Genomic DNA, 23,423 nt, shown 5'->3' on the forward strand with positions numbered 1-23,423 from the left:
TCCTTATTGGCTGTGGGTGCCAACATCTTTGAGGGTGTGGCAGTCAATTAGCATATTCCCTCCTTATTGGCTGTGGGTGCCAACATCTTTGAGGGTGTGGCAGTCAATTATCATATTCCCTCCTTATTGGCTGTGGGTGCCAACATCTTTGAGGGTGTGGCAGTCAATTAGCATATTCCCTCCTTATTGGCTGTGGGGGCCGCTATCTTTGAGGGCGGGGCAGTCAATTAGCATATTCCCTCCTTATTGGCTGTGGGTGCCAACATCTTTGAGGGTGTGGCAGTCAATTAGCATATTCCCTCCTTATTGGCTGTGGGCGCCGCCATCTTTGTGATAGCATGAGGGTCAATTAGCATATTCCCTCCTTATTACATAGGATTTTCACTTCTCCAAGATCTGAAGTAAGGCTTGTTGGCCACACATTCAAACTGCCTTGCTCTGTCCCATCAGATGAAAACAGTCCCAATGCCTCGCTCAGCGGTGCCGTCCCTGCAGGTCTAAGTCAGAACAGCTTTCCTTTCACGTGCAAGTCTGAGGACCGCTGCCACGTATGTGCCCAGGTGGGTTTGCTCGGAAACACATCATCAGAACACTTCCATTTTTGAATCTAAAGTGACGACCAGCGGGGAGAGGAGTTTTGATAGGACCCCCCACTTACCCCACCGAGGCCAGGCTCCTTCGGTCAGGACAGAGAGCGCCCAGCTCCTGAGAATGAGGTGTGCGACCCCTCCCTGAGCCCAGGGGTGTCAGAGGACCAGGGACCCCCGTCCGGGGCCTCAGGCCTTCTGGTGTCACAGAGAGAGGAAGACTAGGAACGCGGGATCCCATGGATGAACGGAGCTATCCATAATGACCGATGTTTCTCAAAGACGCAAACACAGGCGGCCACATAGACTCTCCCACGATGAAGGCCCCCAGACCGGGGCTGACGGCGTCTGGGCCCTGCGGCGGCATGACCCTGGCGGCCGCCTCCGGACCCCTCAGTGCTACCTGCACGCCGGGGAGGACGCACCGGCCCAGGATGCTGCGAGTACCAAAGGGATAAGGCGGCCCACCGCCCAGCGCAGCACCGGGCGTACCGTCAGGGGGGTCACAATGCTAGCGGCAGTGGTAGGTGGCAGTAAAAACAACTCGCCTGAGTCAAGGATCAAATGTGAACATGAAGTAACAGAGCCACCGCTACCCCTTCAGGGAGGAGCCACAGCTAACCCCACCGCTCATCGGGGAGCCTCAGCCTCCCAGGGGAGGGGCTGCTCTTAGCTGTGCCTGGGGGCGGGGCCTCAAACTCCCCGCAGCTCTCAGAGGCCTGGGGCTGACCCGTGGGTCCGGACTCCGGGAATCCTGCAGCCATGGAGCCCACTCGGGTCCAGCAGCCACAGGAGGACACCAGACTGCTCCAATTTCCACTCCACCCGACGGGCTTCCTGGGCCCACTAGAGGCGCCCACTTCTGTGTTCCTGGGCTCAGCACTGCCACTTACCCTGCCCCCAGTTACCCTGCCCCCCCACCTGCCCTGCCCCCACTCACCTTGTCCCCCACTCACCCTGTCCCCACTCATCCTGTCCCCCTCACCCTGCCCCCACTCACCCTGCCCCCACCTGCCCTGCCCCCACTCACCCTGCCCCCCACCTTCCCTGCCCCCCCTGCCCTGCCCCCACTCACCCTGCCCCCCCTTACCCTGCCCCTCCCTGCCCCCACTCACCCTTCGCCACCATCTCGAGCAGCCCCCACTCACCCTGCCCCCCACTCACCCTGCCCCCTCTGCCCCCACTCACCCTGCCCCCCCTGCCCTGCCCCCACTCACCCTGCGCCACCATCTCCAGCAGCCCGGTCTTGATGAGCTCCTCCCGACCCTGCCGGCCGGCCTTCTTCTCCAGCGCTGCAGGGACACAAACAGCCGGTGAGTCAGGGCGGGGCCTCCAGGAGACACAGGGGGCCCAGGAGGTGGGGGAAGAGGGCCTGGTCCCCTGGGCCCCCAGTTTGGGAACCCCAAGCTCTCACTGACCAGGCTGCCAAGTGTCGCACCTGAGAAGCAACGCCTGGCATGACGCCCTTCTCTCAGCTGGCCCCCGCTGCCCACTCTGCCGTCCACCAGATGCTCCCAGTGAACCGGCTGGGCCCTCTTCTCTCCGCCCCCATGCCCTGGGGCACTTCCCTGCGGTTCCTCCTGTCAGTGAAACACTCCTTGACCACTCTCTGCTCACAGGCCGCCTCTGCTGCCCCAGAGCTTCCCCGTGCACCCAGCTTATGCTTCCAAAGAGCCACCAGGCGACAGGGAGGAGGAGACCTGGCCCCTCCACAGACCCCCGCATAGCTCTCAGCTCCTCCTTGGGAGAGCCCTTCCCACCTGCAGCCTGAGCACAGACTCAGCAACTCACCCACCTGCTCCCTTCTTTTCTCTAAGTGTCCAGCATACTATCGCCCACAGTTGCACCCAGTTTCCAAGTACAAACCTACGTAATTCTCGGGCCCTCTCTTTAAAAGACGCAGACAGAGCCGGCGGTGAAGCCTGGGCCGCAGAGGGCCGGTCGCCCGCGTGTGCAAGCCCTGCCCGCGCTGGCTGCAGGGGACAGAGCCGCCACCTGTCCGAGCTTGAAGTCCAGCAGTGGTGGACACAGAGGTCGCGACAACCAAGTTATTTAATTTGTTCGCAATTACTGACCGAGCACCTACTATGTGTCAGGTGCTAAACAAGTGCGTGGGGTGTCACTGGGAAGCAGAACCAACTCAGCCCCCTTCAGGGCACAGCAGTGAAAATGAGGCTCCTCAATGGATTCCCACTGAGAAAGCATTCCCTCGCATCTGCTGTGTGCCAGGCACAGAGCACCACGGGCAAGGCCTCTGCCTGAGGACCAGCGGGTTGGGGAGGACAGAGGACCACCGCCCACCAGAACCAGGATGCATCCCGTTCCTGGGATCCCTAGATGCTTGGACAAATGGCCTGAAGGTGGGGAACGCCTGTTCGAAGGTGGGGTCCTGCAGGGTTAAGCTGGAGCCCCTCCATGCCCTTGCAGGGAAACTCAGCATCCCGATGACCTCACAGGCCCCTCTCCCGCTGGCTGAGGGCCCATGGCATGGAGTCCTTACAGCACACAGCTCACCTCTCCAATCCCACAGCTGTGGCCATCCAACCCAGAGAGTGTCCGGGGCTCCCCTGAGGTCACAGAGGTCACCTGGCTTTGGTTCCCTAGGCCTTCCACTGATGCACGGACATGTCTTCCCCAACTCAGTGCCTTTGCATGGGCTGTTCCCACTGTAACAATGCTTTTCCCTGCCTTCCTCAAGGGGACCAATTATGTCTCAGCTCAATGTCACCTCCTCACCTGCATCTTCTCAGGCCACCCACCCCCAGCAATGCCCACCCTGCCCACTTCCTCCCCAGCAGCTGCACAGCCCCTGCGAGGCCCCGCCAGAGTCATGATGGCTCCCGGTCTGTGCCGGACATCAGGGGAAGCTCTAAGTGGGCGCGCCCGGCTGACCAGCTGCTTTGTACCTGCACTCAGGTTTGCTGAATAACAGTGTCTGTTGCTTTCATTCTGGACAAGAAGAACTCGTCAATCAACTTTATGGGTGGTTAAAAAAAATTATCATGTAGGGGGGCAATGGGGAAAAAGGACACATATGTAATACCTTAATCAATAAAGAAAATAAATAAATAAAAATTATTATGTAGCCCTGGCCGGTTGCTCAGTGGTTAGAGCCTCGCCCCCACACACCAAAGGGTCTAGGTTTGATTCCTGGTCAAGGGCACATACTGGGCTTCAGGTTTGATTCTAGGTCCTGGTCGGGGCACATGGGGGAGGCAGCCAATCGATATGTCTCTCTCACATCAATGCTTCTCTTTCTGCCTCTGTCTCTCCCTCTCTCCCTTCCAGTCTCTCTGAAAATCAATGGAAAAAATATCCTTGGGTGAAGATTAACAAAACCAATAATAATCTATACTAATAAAAGGGTAATATGCTAATTAGACTGGGAGAGCTTCCAGACGTCCTTCCAGACAAAGCCATGGTGGCATGGCCAAGGAAGAGGCAGTTAGGGGCGATCAGGCCAGCAGCGGGGGAGGTTGGTGGCAATCAGGCCAGCAGGCAGAGTGGTTCAGGGGTGATCAGGCAGGCAGGCAGGTGAGTGGTTAGGAGCCAACAGTCCTGGATTGCGAGAGGGATGTCCGACTGCCAGTTTAGGCCTGATTAAACAGGCAGTTGGACATCCCCCGAGGGGTCCCAGATTGGAAAGGGTGCAGGCTGGGCTGAGGGACACCCCCCACCCCCATGCACAAATTTTATGCACCGGGCCACTAGTCAACACTAATAAAAGAGAAAAATGGTAATTGGCGTACGACGATACCCTTTTCATTGGCTAATCAGGGCTATATGCAAATTAACTGCCAAGATTGGCAGTTAACTGTCAACAAGATGGCGGTTAATTTGCATATGTAGGCACAATGCAGGGAGGCGAAAGGGAAAGCAGGAAGAAGCCCCCTGCCACTGACAGTGATTGGAAACCCAGGGGGGAGCTAAGAGCTGGGGGGCAGGGCAAAGGCGGCCCTGGGGCCGCCTTTGCCCTGCCCCCGAGCCATGATCGGAGAATCAGGTGCCTTTTCCGCCCTGGCCAGTGATAGCAGGAAGTAGGGGTGGAGCGAGCGATGGGAGCTGGGCACGGTCGAAGCTGGCAGTCCCAGGAGCTAGGGGTCCCTTGCCTGGGCCTAAAGTGAAGCCCACGATCGCGGGGCCGCTGCAGCTGTGGGTCCCTGCTGCCCGGGCCGGACACCTCAGCCAGAGGCATCCTGCAGGGGCAGGGGCGGAGCCCGCGCGATCGCGGCACCCCCCGCTGCCACTGCAGGTCCCCGCTGCCTGGGCCAGACGCCTAGGCCAGAGGCGTCAGGCCTGGGCAAGGGGCCAATCCTGTGATTGGAGGGTGATGGGGGTCAACGCCTGAGGGCTCCCAGTATGTGAGAGGGGGCAGGCTGGGCTGAGGGACACTCCCCCCCCGCCCCCACACCCAGTGAACGAATTTCGTGCACCAGGCCCCTAGTCTATATTAATAAAAGGGTAGTATGCTAATTAGACCAGGAGACTTTCTGGATGTCCTTCCAGACAAAGCTATGGTGGCAGGGCCGAGGCAAAGGTGTTATGGGTGATCAGGCCAGCGGGGGGTGGGGGGGGGCAGTTGGGGGTGATCAGGCCAGCAAGGGGGGGCAGTTAGGGGCAAGAAGGCCAGCGGGGGGGCATTTGGGGCTGAGCAGGCTGGCAGGCAGGTGAGCAGTTAGGAGCCAGTGGTCCAGGATTGCGAGAGGGATGCCCGACTGCTGATTTAGGCCGGATCCCTGTGGGTGGGATTGGGCCTAAATTGGCAGTCAGACATCCCCTGAGGGGTCCCAGATTGGAGAGGGTGCAGGCTGGGCTGAGGGACATCTTCCACCCCTGTGCATGAATTTTGTGCACTGGGCCACTAGTAATAATAATAATGTTTACATAAAAAGTATAAAAAGGTGAGAGGACCAACTGCTACTATGAGCAGTCCCCCCACTGGCTTTGTCTCTGCCAGCCTCTGAGCCCTGGGAAGGAAATGGAGACCCCGAAACCGCAGAGGCAAGTCCCCAAGGCCCAGAGCTGATTCCACAGGAGCAACCCGCTCACTAATGGTTCTCAGCAGAGCTGAGAGGTGCGCCCAGCGAGGGCCTGTGTGTGAGACGCTGTCTCCCCCGGGTTTGCTTCTCAAGGCCGACCGTCCCTTCACCAAGGATACGCTGTGGTCCAGGGGCCGGACTGAGCAGGGCCTCTGGGCTATTCCCAGCCCCCCCCCCCGCCCCGCCACCCCGAACTCCGGGCTGCCTGGCCCGCAAGTGCGTCCTCCCTCGGAGCCTGTCCTTCCCTAAGACGGGCAGGTCGCAGCAACAGCACTGGCCACAGGTGGTGCTGAAGTCTGTACCCCTGCAGGGAGCCTCTTCAGGAAGCGCAGAGGTGAGGCCCGCCCTCCAAATCTCCAGGGGGCTCCTGGGGACCCCGGGCCCAGCGTTGTCAAAGTGGGTTCCCGTGCAGGAGGGCCGGGTGCCTGTTCCTCGGGGGAGAGGGGTCAGCCAGGAGAGCTGGTGACAAGCCAGGGTCTCGGTGCAGCCTGGCCCTGCCTTTTCACAAGGTCCCAGGTGACGTGTGTGCCCCTTAGGGTCTGGGTGGTAAGAGGGTCATGGTGCTGACCTGTCCCAGCAGGCAGGTGGGCCTGAAGGCCCCCTGGAGGGAGCGACCCAGGGAGGCTGAGCGGCTCCTGGCTGTCAGAGGCCACGGGCAGCCTGCCCCATGTGGGGCTGGGGAGACAACATCGGCCACAAAAAGCACAGCAACAGTGACACCACCACGTTCCCGGGCTCACCGGACGTCGTCTGCTTCAGTTTTTCATTTTTCTTTTTCCTCCATTTCCAGGGTTTGAAGATCCTGCCCAGGGTGGCCAGCCTGCTGTTCCTCCTGGCGGGGGGTGTGCGAATCCCTGAGACCAGATATTCGGAGCGCACTGGGGGCGTGGGGTCCATCTCATCTGTAAGACAACACCGAGGGGGCTCAGGGGTCACCAACCCCACGTGACTCCCTGAGGAGCCACTGCGATTCTGCAGAGCCGAGTGTGTCCCGGGTGGCCCGGGCCGGCCCTCAGGGAGCGGGTTTCATGTCCCTTCTGTGAGCCCCTCCCCTGCAGGCCTCCCACAGCCCGCTGGAAGCCCTAGCCGGGCTCTGCCCGCAGCACAGCAGTCTGCAGACAGCGAGTTCCAAGGCAGAACCTCCCCGCCCCAGGGCCTTTGCTTGTGCCGCGCCCTCCACTCATGCCTCTCGCCCTGCGGCTGCTTCTGTGCTCTGTGCCCGTCAGCTGCTCAGCTGAGCCTGGCTTCCCCAGGAAGTCTGTCTTCCTCCTGTCCCAGGTGAGGTCCAGCCCCGGCCCCAGCTCCTGAAGGGACCCACGCGGCCACCAAGGAGCCGCAATGATCTGGCGCCCGCCCCCTCTCACCCCCTTCCGCCCCCCCCCCCCCCCCCCCGCCAGCTCTGCCGCGGCCCTGGCTCAGGCCTGGCCATGCTCCTCGTGGACAGCAGAGAATGACTAAGTCCAGGAGTGGACAGAGCGAAGCGACTGGCACGCTCAGCAGGGAGCAGAGAGACAGGCTGAGGAAGCGCACGGCGTTGCCGCCACACAGGAGACTGGTGGCCACCACATGCCCGTGGACAGGGTGCAGCTAGGTCATCGTCCCTCCTGTGAACCATGCACAGACGTGGGAAGATAAAGGAGAGGGTGTGAGCAGACACCTGCTGTGGCTCAGGGACAGTCGGGGGGGGGGGGCGGGGACTGGGAGAGAGGGTGGCGTGGGCTCCCCACAGGCCGTGTGGGAGGCGTACTTTTTTAACAGATAGAACGGAAAACAAAGCAGGACTAAGGCAATGGTGAAAGGCGGACCTCTGAAGGCACAGTGCTGCCCGTGGCTCACGCACCCGCCGATGGGCAGAGCCGAGTCGAGTTCAGGCGTCGCTGTGGCAGGACTGAGACAGCAATGCCAAGCTGCCCCAACCCCTGCGAGGACCTGAGGCCCCTGCAGGCTCTCAGATTTAACCCCCCGGGTCACTCGGCTAAACAAGGCCACCTGCAGCCAGAGGGGCAGGGACCCGTGATGGACCGTCACTGTCGGGCCCAGCGCAATGCCTCATGGGGCGGGTATTGTACTCGCACTGTGAGTCTATAGGGTAGACACTGTTATTACATCCACTTCGCCCACGAGCACGCTGAGGCTCCGAGCAGGGAGCCATTGTATCGACTCACGGATCGAGGAACACTGAGGAGAGGTGTGCCCGGGCGGCCTGACCCCAGAGACGCCTCTCGGGTCTCTAAGCTGATCCTAGGGTGACCGCGTCGATGGATCACCCAGGGCGGGGTTGAGGATGGGACACCAGCCAGGACGGGCCAGGCCACGGGTGTGTTCTCTCTCTCTTTCTCTCTCTCTCTCTCTCTCTCTCTCTCTCTCTCTCTCTCTCTCTCTCTCTCTCTCTCTTATGAATCATGTGTGCGGGGGCTGCGGCCACAGCTGGTCCATAGAACAACCCTGGCTGGGTGGGAGGTATTTCATCCAGGACAAACTTGGGCGTCTTATTTCAGCACCTCTCCCTCCAGGCTCAGCAACCAGGAAGGCACCAAAGGAATGACATTCTCCACTTGTTTCCGCTGTGATCCCGACACCCTCACCCAGCAGGAGCCTGGGACATGCAGGTGAGGGATGATGGAGCCAGGGGGACCCGAGGGTGCCGGGCAGGGTCCCTCCGCCTTCCTTGCCCAGCTCCACGCCAGGCAGGACCCCCCCACCATCCTTGCCCAGCTCCACGCCAGGCGTGCAGGATGCAGCCGGTCCTCCTTTCCTGGAGGCAGTTTATTCCCTGATCCGCGCCGTTCCTTCCCGCGCCCACAGGCACCAGATGGAGCGGAGCGGCCAGTACCACCCGTTGCGGGAGCGCTGGCGGGCTGAAGGCATGTGGGCGCAATCTGCAAAGACCTGGCCAGGTCTCCCCAAGCCGGGGCTCATTTGTAGATAAAGACAAGACCCCAGAGATGAGCTGGGGATGACAGGGCATTAGCACCCCTTTCTTTATACCACCTCGCCTGGTTCCACCAAGGAGGGGGCAGGTACGAGAAACACACGCCGAACAAGGTAAAATGAACATCGAGGAAATCCGGAGAAAGGGGATTTGGACGGGGCCGCCGCAGCCAGGGGTAGAGACCTCACACCGCACCAAAGGCGGGCACACATGCAGCTCTGAGCTTCCTGGTAGGCAAAGCGAAAAGGAGCAGCACGAAGGACAAACCACAGATCGGACCACAAATCCCACCCCACCTGCTACCTGCATTGCTGAGACCCTGGGCCAGGTCACCAGATACAGGAAGGGTGAGGTCAAGCGCTTGGAGGAAGAATGCAGCCGCGAGGGTCCTGCGTGCAGCTGGGGAGGCAGGCAGGGGCTGGAACTTGATTCCACATTCAGGAGGGCCATGGGACCTTCAGTTCCAAAGGCCTGATTCGTTCATGTGCTGGGCGTGCAGCATGCTTAGTCTGGGGGACTGGTAGGGGCCTGCTCTCATCAGGGAGCAGAGACCCCAAGCCCAGGGGCCTCAAGGAGGACACACCTGCTCCCCACCTCCCCAGGTGGCTCGGACCAGGGCCAGGTGGGTGAGGGCTTCTGAACACTGTGACTTGCAACCCAAGAATAGAAAGTTCAGGAGCCAGGCTGTGCTATTCAATGAAGGAATTCCTTATAAAGGGCACGAGTGTGTCAACAACTGTGGGCATGGAGGTCCCAGTGAGTGGAGGTGGGCATGGGTCCTTCTGGGCATGGAGTGGGCTCCACACGCGTGAGGGTGGGTGTGAATGTGGGTGGGTGAGTGTGTAGGAGATGGGTGTGTGGGAATGTGTGCACCTGCATGGTGGGCATTTACGTGTGTGGGTGAGCATGTCCATACCTGGGTGGGTGTGCATGTACCTCTACATGTGTGCCCAGAGAGAAGGGCGGGCTGGGCATGCTCCTGCTTCCCTCTGTCTCAGCCTCTGAATCTCTGAGTGTCTTTGGGGTTGCCAAGGAACGCCCTGCCCTTCCCCCCCTGGGAGGATCCGCGGGGCAGACACATTAGCAGGCCCTCTGTCCTCTAAATAGCTCAGGTGCTAAGTTCCCGCACCTCTGCTGCCTGTGATACATTAGCAGTTAATTAATGAAAATGTTTCCCCACATGGGCGTGAGGAGGTACAACACACAGCCACGGGGCAGGCGGGGCCCCGGGTGCCCAGGCAAAGGATGGGGCCAGCGGAGGGCACCTGCTGACATTACGCATCCAGCTGAAGACGCAGGTGCCGCTCCTCCCAGTCCCCTATCAGGCTCAGGGCAGCTGGAGCTTGTCCCCAGTGCCCAATTCCACCCACCTCTGCATCGATGGATCCCATAAACCTGCAAGTCAGGCACATTCTAGAACAGGCAGCGAGGAGCACCAATGCCACAGCCTCACCCACTGAGCTTACAGCTCACCTCCAAGCCTGGCGCAGGGCCAACTCCCTTATTCATAATATTCCCTTCCATCCCAGCCCTGGTCACTCTGGTATCATCCTGGGTGTAGGGCTTATTGTTATTTTTCCAGAGCACAGGCACTGTGGCTGTCTTGCCCATCACTGTGTTCTGGCATCTTCACCAATGCCCGCACCCACGCAGTGCTCCAATAAACACGCCTGCTCAACCTGTGAGCCTGGGATGTGAGTGCGGGAGCCAGAACCTGGCCCTGTCCATCTGAGTCCAAAGTCCACCCCTTAGTCATGCCAGGCATTTCTGCTTTCTTGCCTCCTGACCACTGACCCATCCCTGTCTCCTCTTTCCACACCCCCGGGACACTGGCCTTACAGCACAGTGGAAGGAGTGAGGTCAGGCACCAGACCCTAGAGGACGGGTGACTGTATTCATTGCCCACATTTCAAAGGCAAAAATGGAGGCAAAGAGAAGTGAAATCATTTTCCCAGGTCACACCGCCAGAGCCCTTATCCTGACCCCCGGTCAGAGCACAGGGAACAGATACTGTCATCAGGGACACAGGACGGGGGAGGAGAAGCAGGGAGGGCTGAGATCATTCAAGCCGCATCTGGGTAAAGTCAGGGCATTTCGGGTCCAAAGGCCCGTGGCGTGTGTCCCGGCTGCAAGACACAGCTCGACGGCGTCTACAAAGCAAGTGCTGGGCGTTCCAATCACCCCGCTGCCAGGACGGGTCTGTCTGGACCTCCCAAGCCATTTTCAAAACAGATCTGAAGTCTCCCAGATGTGTAAGCATCCCTGCCTGGCCTGGCCCACTCCTCCTGGAAGATTCTTGAGTAACCACGGGAGAGGGGATACTTTGGGAGCACTGATCAATATGAACAGAATAGGGCTCCACGTGAGCACATCCAGGAAGGAGCACTGTGGCTTCTCAGCATGAAGGAACTGAACTGGGCGGGGCGGGTGGGGCGGGTGGGGCAGGCGGAGGCAGCAAGAAGGGCTAATTCATTCAAAAGGGAGAACTCCTGGGGGCTCTGCAGGCTGTCCTGGGCTGAGAGCACACCCATCAGAACCCGTGGTCAATAACAGCCCATGTCAGAAGATGGCTACCTTCCCGGTGCCGAGGATCAGGATCCGGACAGCACCTCTCCCTCCTCCTCTGGCACCCAGCACAGTGCCTGGCACATGGAGTGGAGGAAAGGAGTGAGTGAGTGAATGAAGGAATGAATGAATGAGAGGGACTCATCCTGAGATAGGAAAACTGAAACAAAATTGAAACGCAGGTCCATGGTTATCAACAACCACCTGGGCTCACCTCTGTGCCCCCCAATGCGGAATAATTGCAATTCCTAAGCAACCGCCAGGCCTCCAGCTGGCCATCACCTCTCCCGGCAGCCACCTAAGCCGCCCTTAACTCGGATGGCATCCCTCTCCCTTGCTCATTAGTGGAGGTGCTAAGAAACGCAGAGGAGGAAGCAAGGCCCTGGAGTACGGTGGGTCGGGATCCCGCCTAAATGTAGATGAGATTTTTAAATGTCCCGGGGTGGGTGCCGAATTCTTCCAGCTCGAGCAGACAACCCCAGGGGGCAGGGATGGCCTTTTCCGCTCCATCGCAGTCAGGAAGTGGAGACTGAGGGCGGAGCCACACAGCTCTTAAGTGGCGGGTTTGGGACTGGCATCCAGGCTCACTGACTAATGTTCACCATCTGGGCATGGCACCAGCGTTTCCCAAAGTGTGTTCCATGGAACCCTATCATGAGCGATGCTTTGTGGATGGAACACACTATCTACTCTCAAAGCCTTCCCTGAAGAGTCCCACCACATGTATCAGAGGAAAGGCTCTGAGAGATCCTGCAGGGGGCACTCCTATTCATCCGGTGAGCCAGCTTTTCCTAAACAGATGGGCCAGGCAACCCTATTCACACCTTGGTGCCCAGATAGCAATAACCACACGAAAGCTGTCAAACGCAGCTGGCGCAATAGACCTGAGGAACGCACTCCCGCTGAGCAGTGTTAACGACGACGACGCAGTTTTGGAATATACAAGATCCTCCCCGATATCTGTGTTCCCAAGATAACAGGATTCTCCAAGATCGTAGGAGAGGTTGGGCCTCAAATTTTCCCAAGTCCTTAAGCTTCTTCCAGCCGTCTGAGTGCCCCCGCCCCCCAGCAAGGATGCTGAAACTGGGACCAGATAACAGCATCATTGGTGCCTGTACACCAGTGGAAAAATCAAGATGTGATTAAAGTGATTAAAGTGCCTTCTTTTCCCTCCCATGTATGGTGGAAAAAACAGCGCATCTCACTGGAAGGCCCATCTGCTTAGTATCAACCCCGTGCTTCTGCCAACGGGCCCGGGTGCCTGCCAGACATATGGCCATTTCTCCAAGTGAAAATCAGCTTAGCTCCGTAAATAAAGCGGTTCTGAGGCACAGTGCAGAGCTTCGGACCAGGAGTTACACATGAAGAGGTCGGGTCCGGCCCTAGCTGGTTTGGCTCAATGGATAGAGCGTCAGCCTGTGGACTGAAGGGTCCCAGGTTCGGTTCCGGCCAAGGGCACATGCCTGGGTTGCGGGCTCGATCCCCAGTAGGGGGCGTGCAGGAGGCAGCCAATCAATGATTCTCTCTCATCATTGATGTTTCTATCTCCCTCTCCCTTCCTCTCTAAAATCAATAAAATATATTAAAAAAAAAAAAAGAAAAAAGAGGTCGGGTCCGGGAAGAGGGGACCTGGGAAAGCTGCCTTGTCATTGCATCATCCCAGCCCTTTGTTGCTACACGGCCTAGTAGGACGCCAGGTATTTGCACGTACACGAATTCTTATACAAATGCTTTTGGGCCCTAGCCGATTTGGCTCAGTGGATAGAGCGTCGGCCTGCGGACCAAAGGGTCCCGGGTTCAATTCCAGTCAAGGGCACGTACCTTGGTTGCAGGCTCCTCCCAGGCCCGGACCCTGTTTGGGGCTCATACAGGAGGCAACCAATCAATGTGTTTCTCTCACATCGATGTTTCTTTCTGTCTTTCCCTCTCTCTTCCACTCTCCCTAAAAATCAATGGAAAAATATCCTCGGGTGAGGATTAACACACACACACACACACATGTTTTTGGGAGATGCCCAAGACTCTGCAAAGACTTAAAAACTGCTTTGACAGACATCCTCCTAGAGACCCTGTTTGACAGTGAGAAAAATGAGTGCTTCAGGGAGCAGATTAACAACGAGCAGTGTCAGTTTAGACAAATAATATCGTCTGACTTCCTCAATGCCCGAGTCCCAACCCTGACTTTCTCTTTTTTTAAAATTTTTAAAAATATGTTTTATTGAATTTAGAGCGAGAGGAAGGGAAAGGGAAAGAGAGAAGCATCGACGTGAGAGAGAAACATTGATGGGCTGCCTCCTGCACTCCGTGCATGTGCCCTGAGCAGGAATTGAACAGGTGACCTTTTGGTTCATGGGATGACGCTCCAACCAACGGAGCCACACCGGCCAGGGCCCAACCGTGACTTTCTAAAGCTCAGGTGTGAGATGAGGTTCTTCTAGCACATCAGTCAAAGCCTAAGTACAGACAAGTGTTAATTTTTTAGAAATATGCACACTTTAGCATTTTTTAGAGAAATTAAACACATTTTAAATGCTGGGAAGATTCTGAGCCAAAAGATTTGTATTTTGAAACATGTTCTCCACTCGGGCAGCTGAGGTCAGAAACAGGCACGTGTTTTCTGGGAAGGGCCAGAGAGTAAATAGCTCAGACGCCACGGCCACACGTTGTGGCGACGCCCCCGCTCGGCTGCTGTAGGGGGACGCAGCTGAGATGGCGTGCCCGTTACTAGGCAGGGCTACACTTCAACACAACTGTTTTTACAGAAGCCGATGGCAGGCAGAGTTGGTCTGCGGGCCCGCATTTGCCAACTCCTGCCTGAAGTGGTCCCTTTAGCAATGTCTTCAGGGAAACGGCTCCAGTGGCCACTCTAAGAAGGGAGAGGGAGAGCAGGAATGGTTTCTGATCCTGATCCCTTTCCCTGTCCCCCACATTAACCTGGGGGCCCAGGCCAGCCTCAGTCTCCCCCAGCAACTCGGCAGCCGCCTGCCTCCGTGGTTTCCCCACGTCTGCGATTCCAGCCTCACTAGGCAAACAGGGTCTGATGCCGCTTCCACACTTAATGTCACAGTGACTCAGCACAAAACGCTAAACCCAACTGTGACCCCAGCCTCCCGGCCTCTGCTTTCTAAGCTTACCTCACGCCATGCCCTCCCCACCGTGCTCTAGTTGTAGCTCTTTCTTTCCTGCTCCGACTCATCAAGCTTCTCACACCACAGGGCTGCCTCCCAGGCCATCCCTCTGGCGGCAACACTGTTCCTCGACGAACTCCTATTCATGCCGCGTAGTCTCATCCTCCATACCCATCTGTTAGGTTTGCTGTTATTTTTCCATCATAGTCTTCAGTGCAGTTTATAATTAGCTATTGATGTGTGTGCTCATTAGTTTAATGTCCTACTTAGCTAACTGACCATGAAAGCAGAGACCACGGGCGCCCTGTGGAACTCGCTTGTGGGCTCTGAAACAGAATCCAGGGAGGCCCCGCAGGCGTCAGCCAGCATTTGAGAACCGGAGGAAAGGCGCTGCTCACGTTCCCAGCCCCTAAGCATGGGCAGCTGGTCCAGGCACATTGGGGATGATGATCCCACAGAGCAAGGCAGGTGCCCGGGACTCATACGCTGGCTGCTTCCTGAACTGGGTGAGTCTCTGCCACCCAACACCCTGCCTGGCTCCCTCGTTCTGGCTCTGAGCAGTGGATTTGCGGCAGCTGATGGAGAGCTCCCACCACAGAGCGGAGGGTGCTGGGCTCCATGCCTGCAGGTGTCTGTGCTCCCGTCACCATCGTGGCACCTGCCTCACATGGGCCCTGGCCTGGCCCTGGCTCCACTGGCAACTGTCATGGAAGCGAAGAGTGAGATGGACACGACCCAACAAGCCACAAGTCCGCAGGGCACGCTTTCTGGGAAGTCACACGGGTGACAGGCCAGCCTGGGAACTGCCCTGCAGACGGAGCCTGTCTGCTCAGAACGTCCCTGAAGCTCCCGCTGTTGTGGCAGCTCCCTCGGCAGCATCCACCCTGGTGTCTCCCTTCCCGCCAGCCCAGCCCTCTGCAGAGCTGGGAGCCTGGGGTGCAGGGGGGGCTGGTGCGGACACCACACGACAAGATGACACACACCAGGACTGTGATTCACGCAGATGTACATGAGCCAGGAAAACAAAGGTTCGCTCAGTGTGCAAACTTTGAACTTAGCCTTAAATTAGAAATTTGGTAAAGGTGGTGTGCTTCACAGCATTCTGGCTGTGGGAATTGTAAACATGCTCCCGTGACCACCAACGGACTGTAGCTGACGCTTCAACACCGCCTTGTGTCGGAGCACATCAGGAATTGTGCAGATTTTGAATGAGGTGGCAGCCTGCTCCTCCAGGCGTGTCTGGGGGCCGAGCAGAGCACGGGCCCTGCACTGACCCGTAGCAGGCACAGAAGCTGGCCTGAGCCAATGACCGACATCACACAAGCCACGCCCGGCCCCCTGGCCTCTCGTGGGACAAACTCTGAGGAGCTGCTCTCACCCGAGTCCCCTGTGTACCCAGCTGCAGCTGCCCTCTCACCCCCTCACCTTGACCCCGGCCCCTTCCCTGTGTGGCTTTCCCCGTCCATCACCAGTGTCTCCTGGGAGCACTGTCCCTCTAACCCTTGGCCTGGAGTCACCTTGCAAAAACCCCAAACTAACACAGGCATCTACTCGGTGCTGGGTGCTGGCGGGATGCTGACGAGCAGAACTAGACGTGGCGCTTGACCTCCCTGCGCTCACGGCTCCCTGGGCTCACAGCTCACGGCTCACCTGGGCTCACGGCTCACCTGGGCTCCCGGCTCACCTGGGCTCATGGCTCACGGCTCACCTGGGCTCACGGCTCCCTGGGCTCTCAGACATCAATGAATGAATGGAATGCACAGGTGCATCGTGGCAGCCAGGGAAGTGTTTGGGGACCAGGAGAGAGCACGGAATGAGGGCTGGACACATTTCCTACAAGAGGTGACTCGAGCTCAGGTGAGAAGAATGAGCAGGGCTGAGCACTTTCCATTGGAAGGAGAGGTGCACATCCCCTGGGAAGGGCCATTCACACCTCTCTCCAAAGAGCTTCACTGCCATTCGTCTTGCCTGCCTCTCCTTGGGCGCCGCATGGTGAAGCGACGAGTACAGTCCAGAAAGGCTCCCCGTGGACGGGAGCCTCTCCCCAGGCGAAGGGGGGCTTCCAGGTCCACTGCTCACCCACCCACGGGTGCCCGGCCCAGAGCATGACAAAGTGCCACAGTGTCCACCTGCTTCAGAGGCTGGGCCCCCAAATGAGCCCAGCGTTCCCCCTGAGATGCCTCTTTAAATGTCGTTACTCTCCAACTCCCTCTGTAAACATGAAATGGTGGAAGTTCTCGGTCACAGTTCCCAGCCCACGAGGAATCCCCTGTGGTGGTTTAAATGCACTGTTAGCAGTGAGTCCGTGGGGACTGCTTGGGTCTGGCCTCAGCCATCATCCCTCCTGGCCCATTAAGTAATGAAGTTACGCCCAGAGCGCCCGCAGGGAGCACCGCAGGGAGCAGGAGGGTGCTGCTCCGGAGCCTCCGACCCTGCGCGGCCCTGCTCCTGGGGACAGGAAGTGTGGTGGGTGCTCTTGTGGGCACTTGCTTTGTGACTCAACATGCAACTGCTCAGAGCAGTGTGACCGGGTGTGTCAGAGACGTTCGGGACCATCACGAGAGCGGGCGAGGGTGTGGGCACCGGACCCTCGGGCTGGGCTGGCGCTGATCCACACAGCGCCATGGCACAGCCGGGTCCCTGCACTTGTTGCTGGAATGACCACATCAATCAGGCAGAATCCCACACAAACTGAGTGCTCAGCCAGGACCTCCTGACGGAGCGGCTGTGGGCTGGTTCTGCGCAGCCCGGGGTGGCGCTGCCCAGTGGTTCCACGGGCCAGAACGGACCGGCTGCGAACGCAAGTCCCCACGCACTGACAAAATGCGGCAATCCCCTGCGCCCGGCCCCTCCCCCCCGCCCCCCTCGGCTTCCTGACATCTATGAAACGGGATGGCGTTAGCACCACTGGGAATGGCCTGAACGCCTGCGGGCTCACGGGAGCCCCTGGGGTGCTGGCCACGCGCTGTTTGGCCAGCACAGCTGCCGTCACCTCGTCAGCATCCCGGGTCCCCGGCGGGCTTCCTGCGTCGCCGTCTCTGGCCACCGTCGGCCTCTCAGTGAATATTGTCAGTGAGTGAAGACATGACGGAGGCCCTGGGCAAAGTTGCCGTTTTCAAGGGAATCACAAAAAGCCAGCGCTTTGATCAAGTCTTTGATTTTCAACAGAACGGGTTTTCCCTTCCGACATCGAAACACACAGAGAATGAAAAACCACCAGGGGCTCCTGGTGGCACCTGTGAGGTCTGAGTGAGATGCTGCCAGGAGGGGTGGCCCAGGGCACATTCTTAAGATACTTGGAAGAGCCACAACCCCGGTCCAAGATCTGGAAAGAAATACACAGCAAGGATATTCACAGAGCCCGCGTCCTGAGCTCAACGGAGACCAGGGAAGCGTGTGCGGCTCCTGCGGAAGGCTCTGGTGGGAGGGCTGGGCTGCGCGGGGAGCCCGGCCGGGACCCAGCACAGTGGGGACCGGAGCGTGGCCCATGCGAGCAGATGCGTCCGCTGGGTGTCCTGGAGGGTCCAGCCAGAGACAGCACTGCAGGACACGCCACGGTGCCCCAGCCCAGCGAGCAAAGGGGTCGGAATGAAGACACAGAGGACGTGGCCGCTGTCTGTAGCCCGTGGCTCCTCAGGGTGGTTCCATGCTGACTGACATGTACGTGTGAGCAGCCTGGGCCTCCAGGAGCCGCAGGTGTGGTGAGGACCCTTGGTGTGGGGCTCCCCCAGGGAAATGGGTGTCCCGATGTTGGCCCCCCGTGGAGGCTGTGCTGCCCTTCAGCATGTGCCGCTGGAAGGGGCAGGCGGTGCCCCTTCTCCCTGGAGAAGGCCGCCAGCACAGGCCACCCAGCACAGACCGTCCTCTGCCTGCGTCGGTGCTGCCCGGGAGACCTGGAGGCTGCGGCGATTCGGAGAAACACAGCCTGGCCGCTTTCTCAGGGTGCGGTCTCACTCAGAAACAGCCCAGGACTCCACGCAGGGGACGCAGCGGGCTCCACCTCACACCAGGCAGGAGTGCGGTCAGGCCACATCCTCCAGGGCTCTCAGGCCCCCTGTGCCCAGGTCACCTTCTCTCAGGGCCCCCCTGTGCCCAGGTCACCTTCTCTCAGGCCCCCTGTGCCCAGGTCACCTTCTCTCAGGGCCCCCCTGTGCCCAGGTCACCTTCTCTCAGGCCCCCCTGTGCCCAGGTCACCTTCTCTCAGGCCCCCTGTGCCCATCTCAGGGCCCCCTGTGCCCCGGTCACCTTCTCTCAGGGCCCCCCTGTGCCCAGGTCACCTTCTCTCAGGCCCCCTGTGCCCAGGTCACCTTCTCTCAGGGCCCCCCGTGACCAGGTCACCTTCTCTCAGGGCCCCCCGTGACCAGGTCACCTTCTCTCAGGGCCCCCCGTGACCAGGTCATCTTCTCTCAGGCCCCCTGTGCCCAGGTCACCTTCTCTCAGGCCCCCTGTGCCCAGGTCACCTTCTCTCAGGCCCCCTGTGCCCAGGTCACCTTCTCTCAGGCCCCCTGTGGCCAGGTCACCTGAGCAGGTCACCTTCTCTCAGGGCCCCCCGTGACCAGGTCACCTTCTCAGGGCCCCCCGTGACCAGGTCACCTTCTCAGGGCCCCCATGACCAGGTCACCTTCTCTCAGGGCCCCCCGTGACCAGGTCACCTTCTCAGGTCCCCCCGTGACCAGGTCACCTTCTCTCAGGTCCCCCGTGACCAGGTCACCTTCTCAGGGCCCCCCGTGACCAGGTCACCTTCTCTCAGGTCCCCCGTGACCAGGTCACCTTCTCAGGGCCCCCCATGATCAGGTCATCTTCTCTCAGGGCCCCCATGACCAGGTCATCTTCTCTCAGGGCCCCCCGTGACCAGGTCACCTTCTCAGGGCCCCCCATGACCAGGTCACCTTCTCTCAGGGCCCCCTATGACCAGGTCACCTTCTCTCAGGGGCCCCCTGTGCCCAGGTCATCTTCTCTGGGGCCCCCTGTGCCCAGGTCACCTTCTCTGGGGCTCTCAGGGGATCACAACTGTGATGCCAGCTCAGGGGATGCCAGCTCATCGCAGACTCTCAGTGTTCACAGAAGCTCAGCGCCCACCCACCTTGTTGAAGTCGGCTCGCATGTGTGACTTGTTCATGTTCACGTCGGTCACACCCGAGATGACACTGGGGGAGAAGCCAGACACAAAGTCCCCCAAAGTCTGTCTGGATCTCCCCAAACCAAGGCTGAGTTGGGAGTACTCATTTGATTCAACCATTTCCTCTGGGGGAGGGTGCTGTGTCCTTCGGGCTAAGAGCACAGAATCCAGTTAAAGCCCCCCAGCACCTGGCAGACTTGAGGGCACCTCGGGAAGAGAAGTAAAGGGAGAAAAGTCCCTTTAAAGACAAGCTGCAAATAAGGAAAAGTGACTTTCGCCCAGTGTGCCACCTGTTGCCCCAGCCCCTGGGGGCCCATCGTTAATGTATTCCTCTGGCATCACCGAGGGCTAAACACTCATCTATTAAAAACCTCATGAACGACACACTCAACACATTAAATTTTCACGAGATCTAATGGGCGCTTATCTGGTAAGGAGTGGCGCTCTCGAGCGGGGAGGTCCCTGTCACCAGGCTCTCTGGTGAGGACAGGAGGCCACACAGGCAGCCGCGGTGGCTTCACGCACAGCTGCTCACGGCACGCGACAGAACGCGGCTGAAAGACGGCGGCTTCCTTTTGAACACGGAGCTGTGCCAGGTGCTGATTTCCTCAAGGTTTAACCCCCTGGCTGTCTTAGACCAGACCATTCGAAACTGCCAATATGCGGCTGTCACTGACTTTCAAAAGCATCCACTTCCTACAGATGACCCTGCTGTCGGTTAAAGCTAGGTCTCGCTGTATAACGAGGAGAACAAAGAGGGAACATGGCTGGACCGTCTGGGGGAGACTTTCCTACATCCTCACCCCCACACTGAGTCCGTGGGTGCCACCATGCTGCTCACTGTCCCTGCCTTCCTCCCCAGGCGCTGCGCCTTGCAGATGGCCCGGCCGGTGGAGGCGCTGGCCCGGGGCTCGGGACCGGCTGGCGCTCGGCCGCCACCACAGCGTCCTCCCCACTTCCCGATGGGACCAGATGGAAGCGCCGGGCAGAGGAAGCATTCTGACCCGGCGTCCAAGACAAGGCAACGCACCACGCTCTTCCCTCCGTAACAGAGCCAAGCGATGCGGGAGACGCCGTGCGGGTAACCCGGCGCCGCGGGAAGGAGAATCGGAAATTCGAGGGTCTGCAAGGGGGTCGACGTAAAGATGAGTCGCTATACAGATCCCGGACGATGAGCCATAGGCAGTGGCTGGCTGGCGCTTGGGGTTGTCTCTCCGGGGAAGGGATAAGAACTAAATATTTGGGGACCAGCAGCTCATCGCAGACTATTAGTGTGCACAGACCCTCACGAGCTGTGTTCCTGTTCTCTCGCTCCTGTTTCCTGCCGGTGGCTGTGCAGGCGGGTGGGGGTGGGTGTAGGGGTGGAGCACCTGCCAAGCTGGTGCCATAAGCAGAGTCCTTTTGCTGCCTGTGCGCAACGCACAGCACGGAGAGGAATGGATGTCCCGGAGGTCACAGCAGCAGGAGCCCAGCTCATCCTGACTAATGCCCCTCCCCCGCCCACACCCCTGCGGGTGTACAGACACAGGGCCCAGCCTCATGGAACCAGAGCAGCGCTGTCCAGCCACAGTGACGGCCCCGGGTGGTGGTGGGACTCGGCTGGGCCCAGGAGGCGGAGCTCCAGGACTTGCTAGGAACTTGGGACTGACACTGGTCCCATAGCAGGACCGCTGGGCTTTCGGAACACAGCCTGGGCTCTTCCCAGCCACTTGCAGAGCAGGCCTTAGGGCAGTGATGGCGAACCTTTTGAGCTCGGCGTGTCAGCATTTTGAAAAACCCTAACTTAACTCTGGTGCCGTGTCACGTATAGAAATTTTTTGATATTCGCAACCATAGTAAAACAAAGACTTACATTTTTGATATTTATTTTATATATTTGAATGCCATTTAACAAAGAAAAATCAACCCAAAAAAGTCCTGACACGCGTGTCATAGGTTCGCCATCACTGCCTTAGGGAGAGATTCCTGGGGACATGGTCGGCGCCATGGGGCGACGCAGAGCCCACGTGACCCCCGGGGCGCAGCTCTGCGAGGCCATGAGCCCTCTGCACTCACCCACTTCAGTCATCTCTGCCCCGCACCTGTCTCTCAACACTTGGATTCTGCATCTCTGTAGGAAGAAAACCGGAGTGGGTTTGAGAGAAGCACCGGGGAGGCCCGCACACCATCTGAGGCACCTCTGGGGGCTCGAGCCGGCAGAGAAAGCGCCCAGCTCCACACCACACAGGCCGGGCTGGGACGTCCCCGTCTGTCGAGCTTGGGTTGCCAAAGGGAGGGGCCGCTAGTCGATCCGGCTTCCTGTGTATGTGTGTGACCCTGTGTGTCCACTTCCGAAGCAAAAACAAGCCCGGAAGGGGCAAGCAGAACAAACACCTCTTTCCCCAATTACCAGCTCTGGGGAAAGGCTCCGTTACTATTATCTTTCCAGGCCCGAGCGGAACGTCCATTAACGCCAATGGGATCTGGGCAGGAGACCAAGGAGCACTGGCTTCTGGGAGCCGGGAACGCTGGTCTCGGCCCTGGGAGGGGCCATGTGAGCATCCTGCAGGCCTGGCCACCGGCTGGGGTCTGAGCGTCACTGTCATGATCCCCATGTTCACAAAAGCCTCAGGAGGGGGTAAACATTTCAAACATGCTGCGGTTTGGGAACCTAGCCATGCCATTTCCTCATAATGATATAAAATTATAATTAATAGATAATATCTAAATATGTACTGAGGGAGGCTAGGTGGTTGCATATATAAGGAAGCTGCAGCTATTAAAATCCAGAAGAAGGACTTAGTGTGAATAAGAGAAGCGGGCCTACTGTGAAGCACGCATTTCACATCTGTAGCAACAGGGACTATTTAAAGACCAGGCTGAGTCTCTGACCTGACTCCGGAGGTCAGGATGTGGTGAGATGAAGGACAAATATAAAGATAAGAACCAGAAAAAAAATGAGCGAGCAGCTACTTCTCTGACTTGGGGATGGGGACGACCATCTAAGAGAGAAGCAATTAACAAAGCCTTAAAGAAAAAATATTCATACATTTACCTAATAATCCTATATAATAAAGATATGATATGCAAATGGTCATTACTCCGTGAAGCGTCACAACTGACCGTGTAATGACTGGATCACGTAACGACCAGATCACGGATCAGCAGGAGGTGGGGCAGTGAGCTACGAGCTACAAGCGGGCGGAGGAGAGCTACAGGAGGGGGCAGGGCAGCAAGCTATCAGAGGGGGTGGGGGAAGCTACCGGAGGGTGGGGCAGTGGGCGGAGAGCTACTGGAGGGCGGCAGCAAGCTACTGGCACATGGATTCGGATTCGTGCGCAGGGCTACTAGTCTTTAAATAATCTTCTGACCATGAAAACACGCCATCTAAAGAAGAAAAAAAAAAACCCAGGATGCTACCCAGTGGAGAAAGTCTTTTTAACATTTACAGGAACATATCAGTCCAGTAAGTGGGCCCAGCACCGCTCTTTGGGGGGGGGGGGGTGACTGGAGGAGACACTTCACTCTTTGCTGATGAGATTGAAGCTCGGCATCTTCTCTCTGAAGCGTGACTTAGGGGAAGTGTATAACAGCCTGAGCATGTTCGGGCCCTTGCACACGAGAGCCCAGGGCCACAGGCTGACTGTGGAAAGGGACGAAGATGGTCTCAGATCCCAGTGGGAAGCGGTTTCCAGCATAAGTTTCCACACAGCGAAATAACACTCCCTATTAAAAATCACGTTTTTAAAGAAATCTCTTGAAAATGAGGAATTTAAATGAAAAAAAAAAAAAAAAAAGCAGGATGCAAAACTAAATACAGAGAACCACCTGCATTTTGCTCCCAAAGATGCGATGCACATACACGCAACTTTCATGCACCTGCTCAGGGCGGACACACCGGAGGGCGAACAAGGCAGGGAGGGCCTGCCTGGCTGGGGTGTAGGGTCTGACAAGAGCGCGCGTGTGCACGCGCGCGCGCGCGCACACACACACACACACACACACACACACACACTAGGAAAATACACCACAAGGCTAACGGTATTTAAAGAACTAGGGGCAACGATGTTCTTT

At 58.3% G+C, this 23,423-nt stretch overlaps 1 protein-coding gene across 3 annotated transcripts in view; it reads right to left on the bottom strand.

Annotated features, from left to right (window-relative positions):
* PHACTR3 (phosphatase and actin regulator 3) overlaps positions 1-23,423 on the bottom strand; it is a 160,434-nt gene that overhangs the window by 59,439 nt on the left and 77,572 nt on the right. For 2 of the 3 annotated variants that reach the window (XM_059705162.1, XM_059705163.1), the window contains exons 2-3: positions 6,367-6,528; positions 1,805-1,879 (exon numbers count right to left, since the gene is read on the bottom strand). In XM_059705162.1, coding sequence (XP_059561145.1) covers positions 1,805-1,879; positions 6,367-6,528 — 237 coding nt within the window. The remainder of the gene's footprint in view (positions 1-1,804; positions 1,880-6,366; positions 6,529-23,423) is intronic. The other variant, XM_059705165.1, reaches the window with a different exon arrangement.

The sequence above is a fragment of the Myotis daubentonii genome, chromosome 8 (assembly GCF_963259705.1).
Source record: "Myotis daubentonii chromosome 8, mMyoDau2.1, whole genome shotgun sequence".
In the NCBI taxonomy this organism is placed as follows: Eukaryota; Metazoa; Chordata; class Mammalia; order Chiroptera; family Vespertilionidae; genus Myotis; species Myotis daubentonii.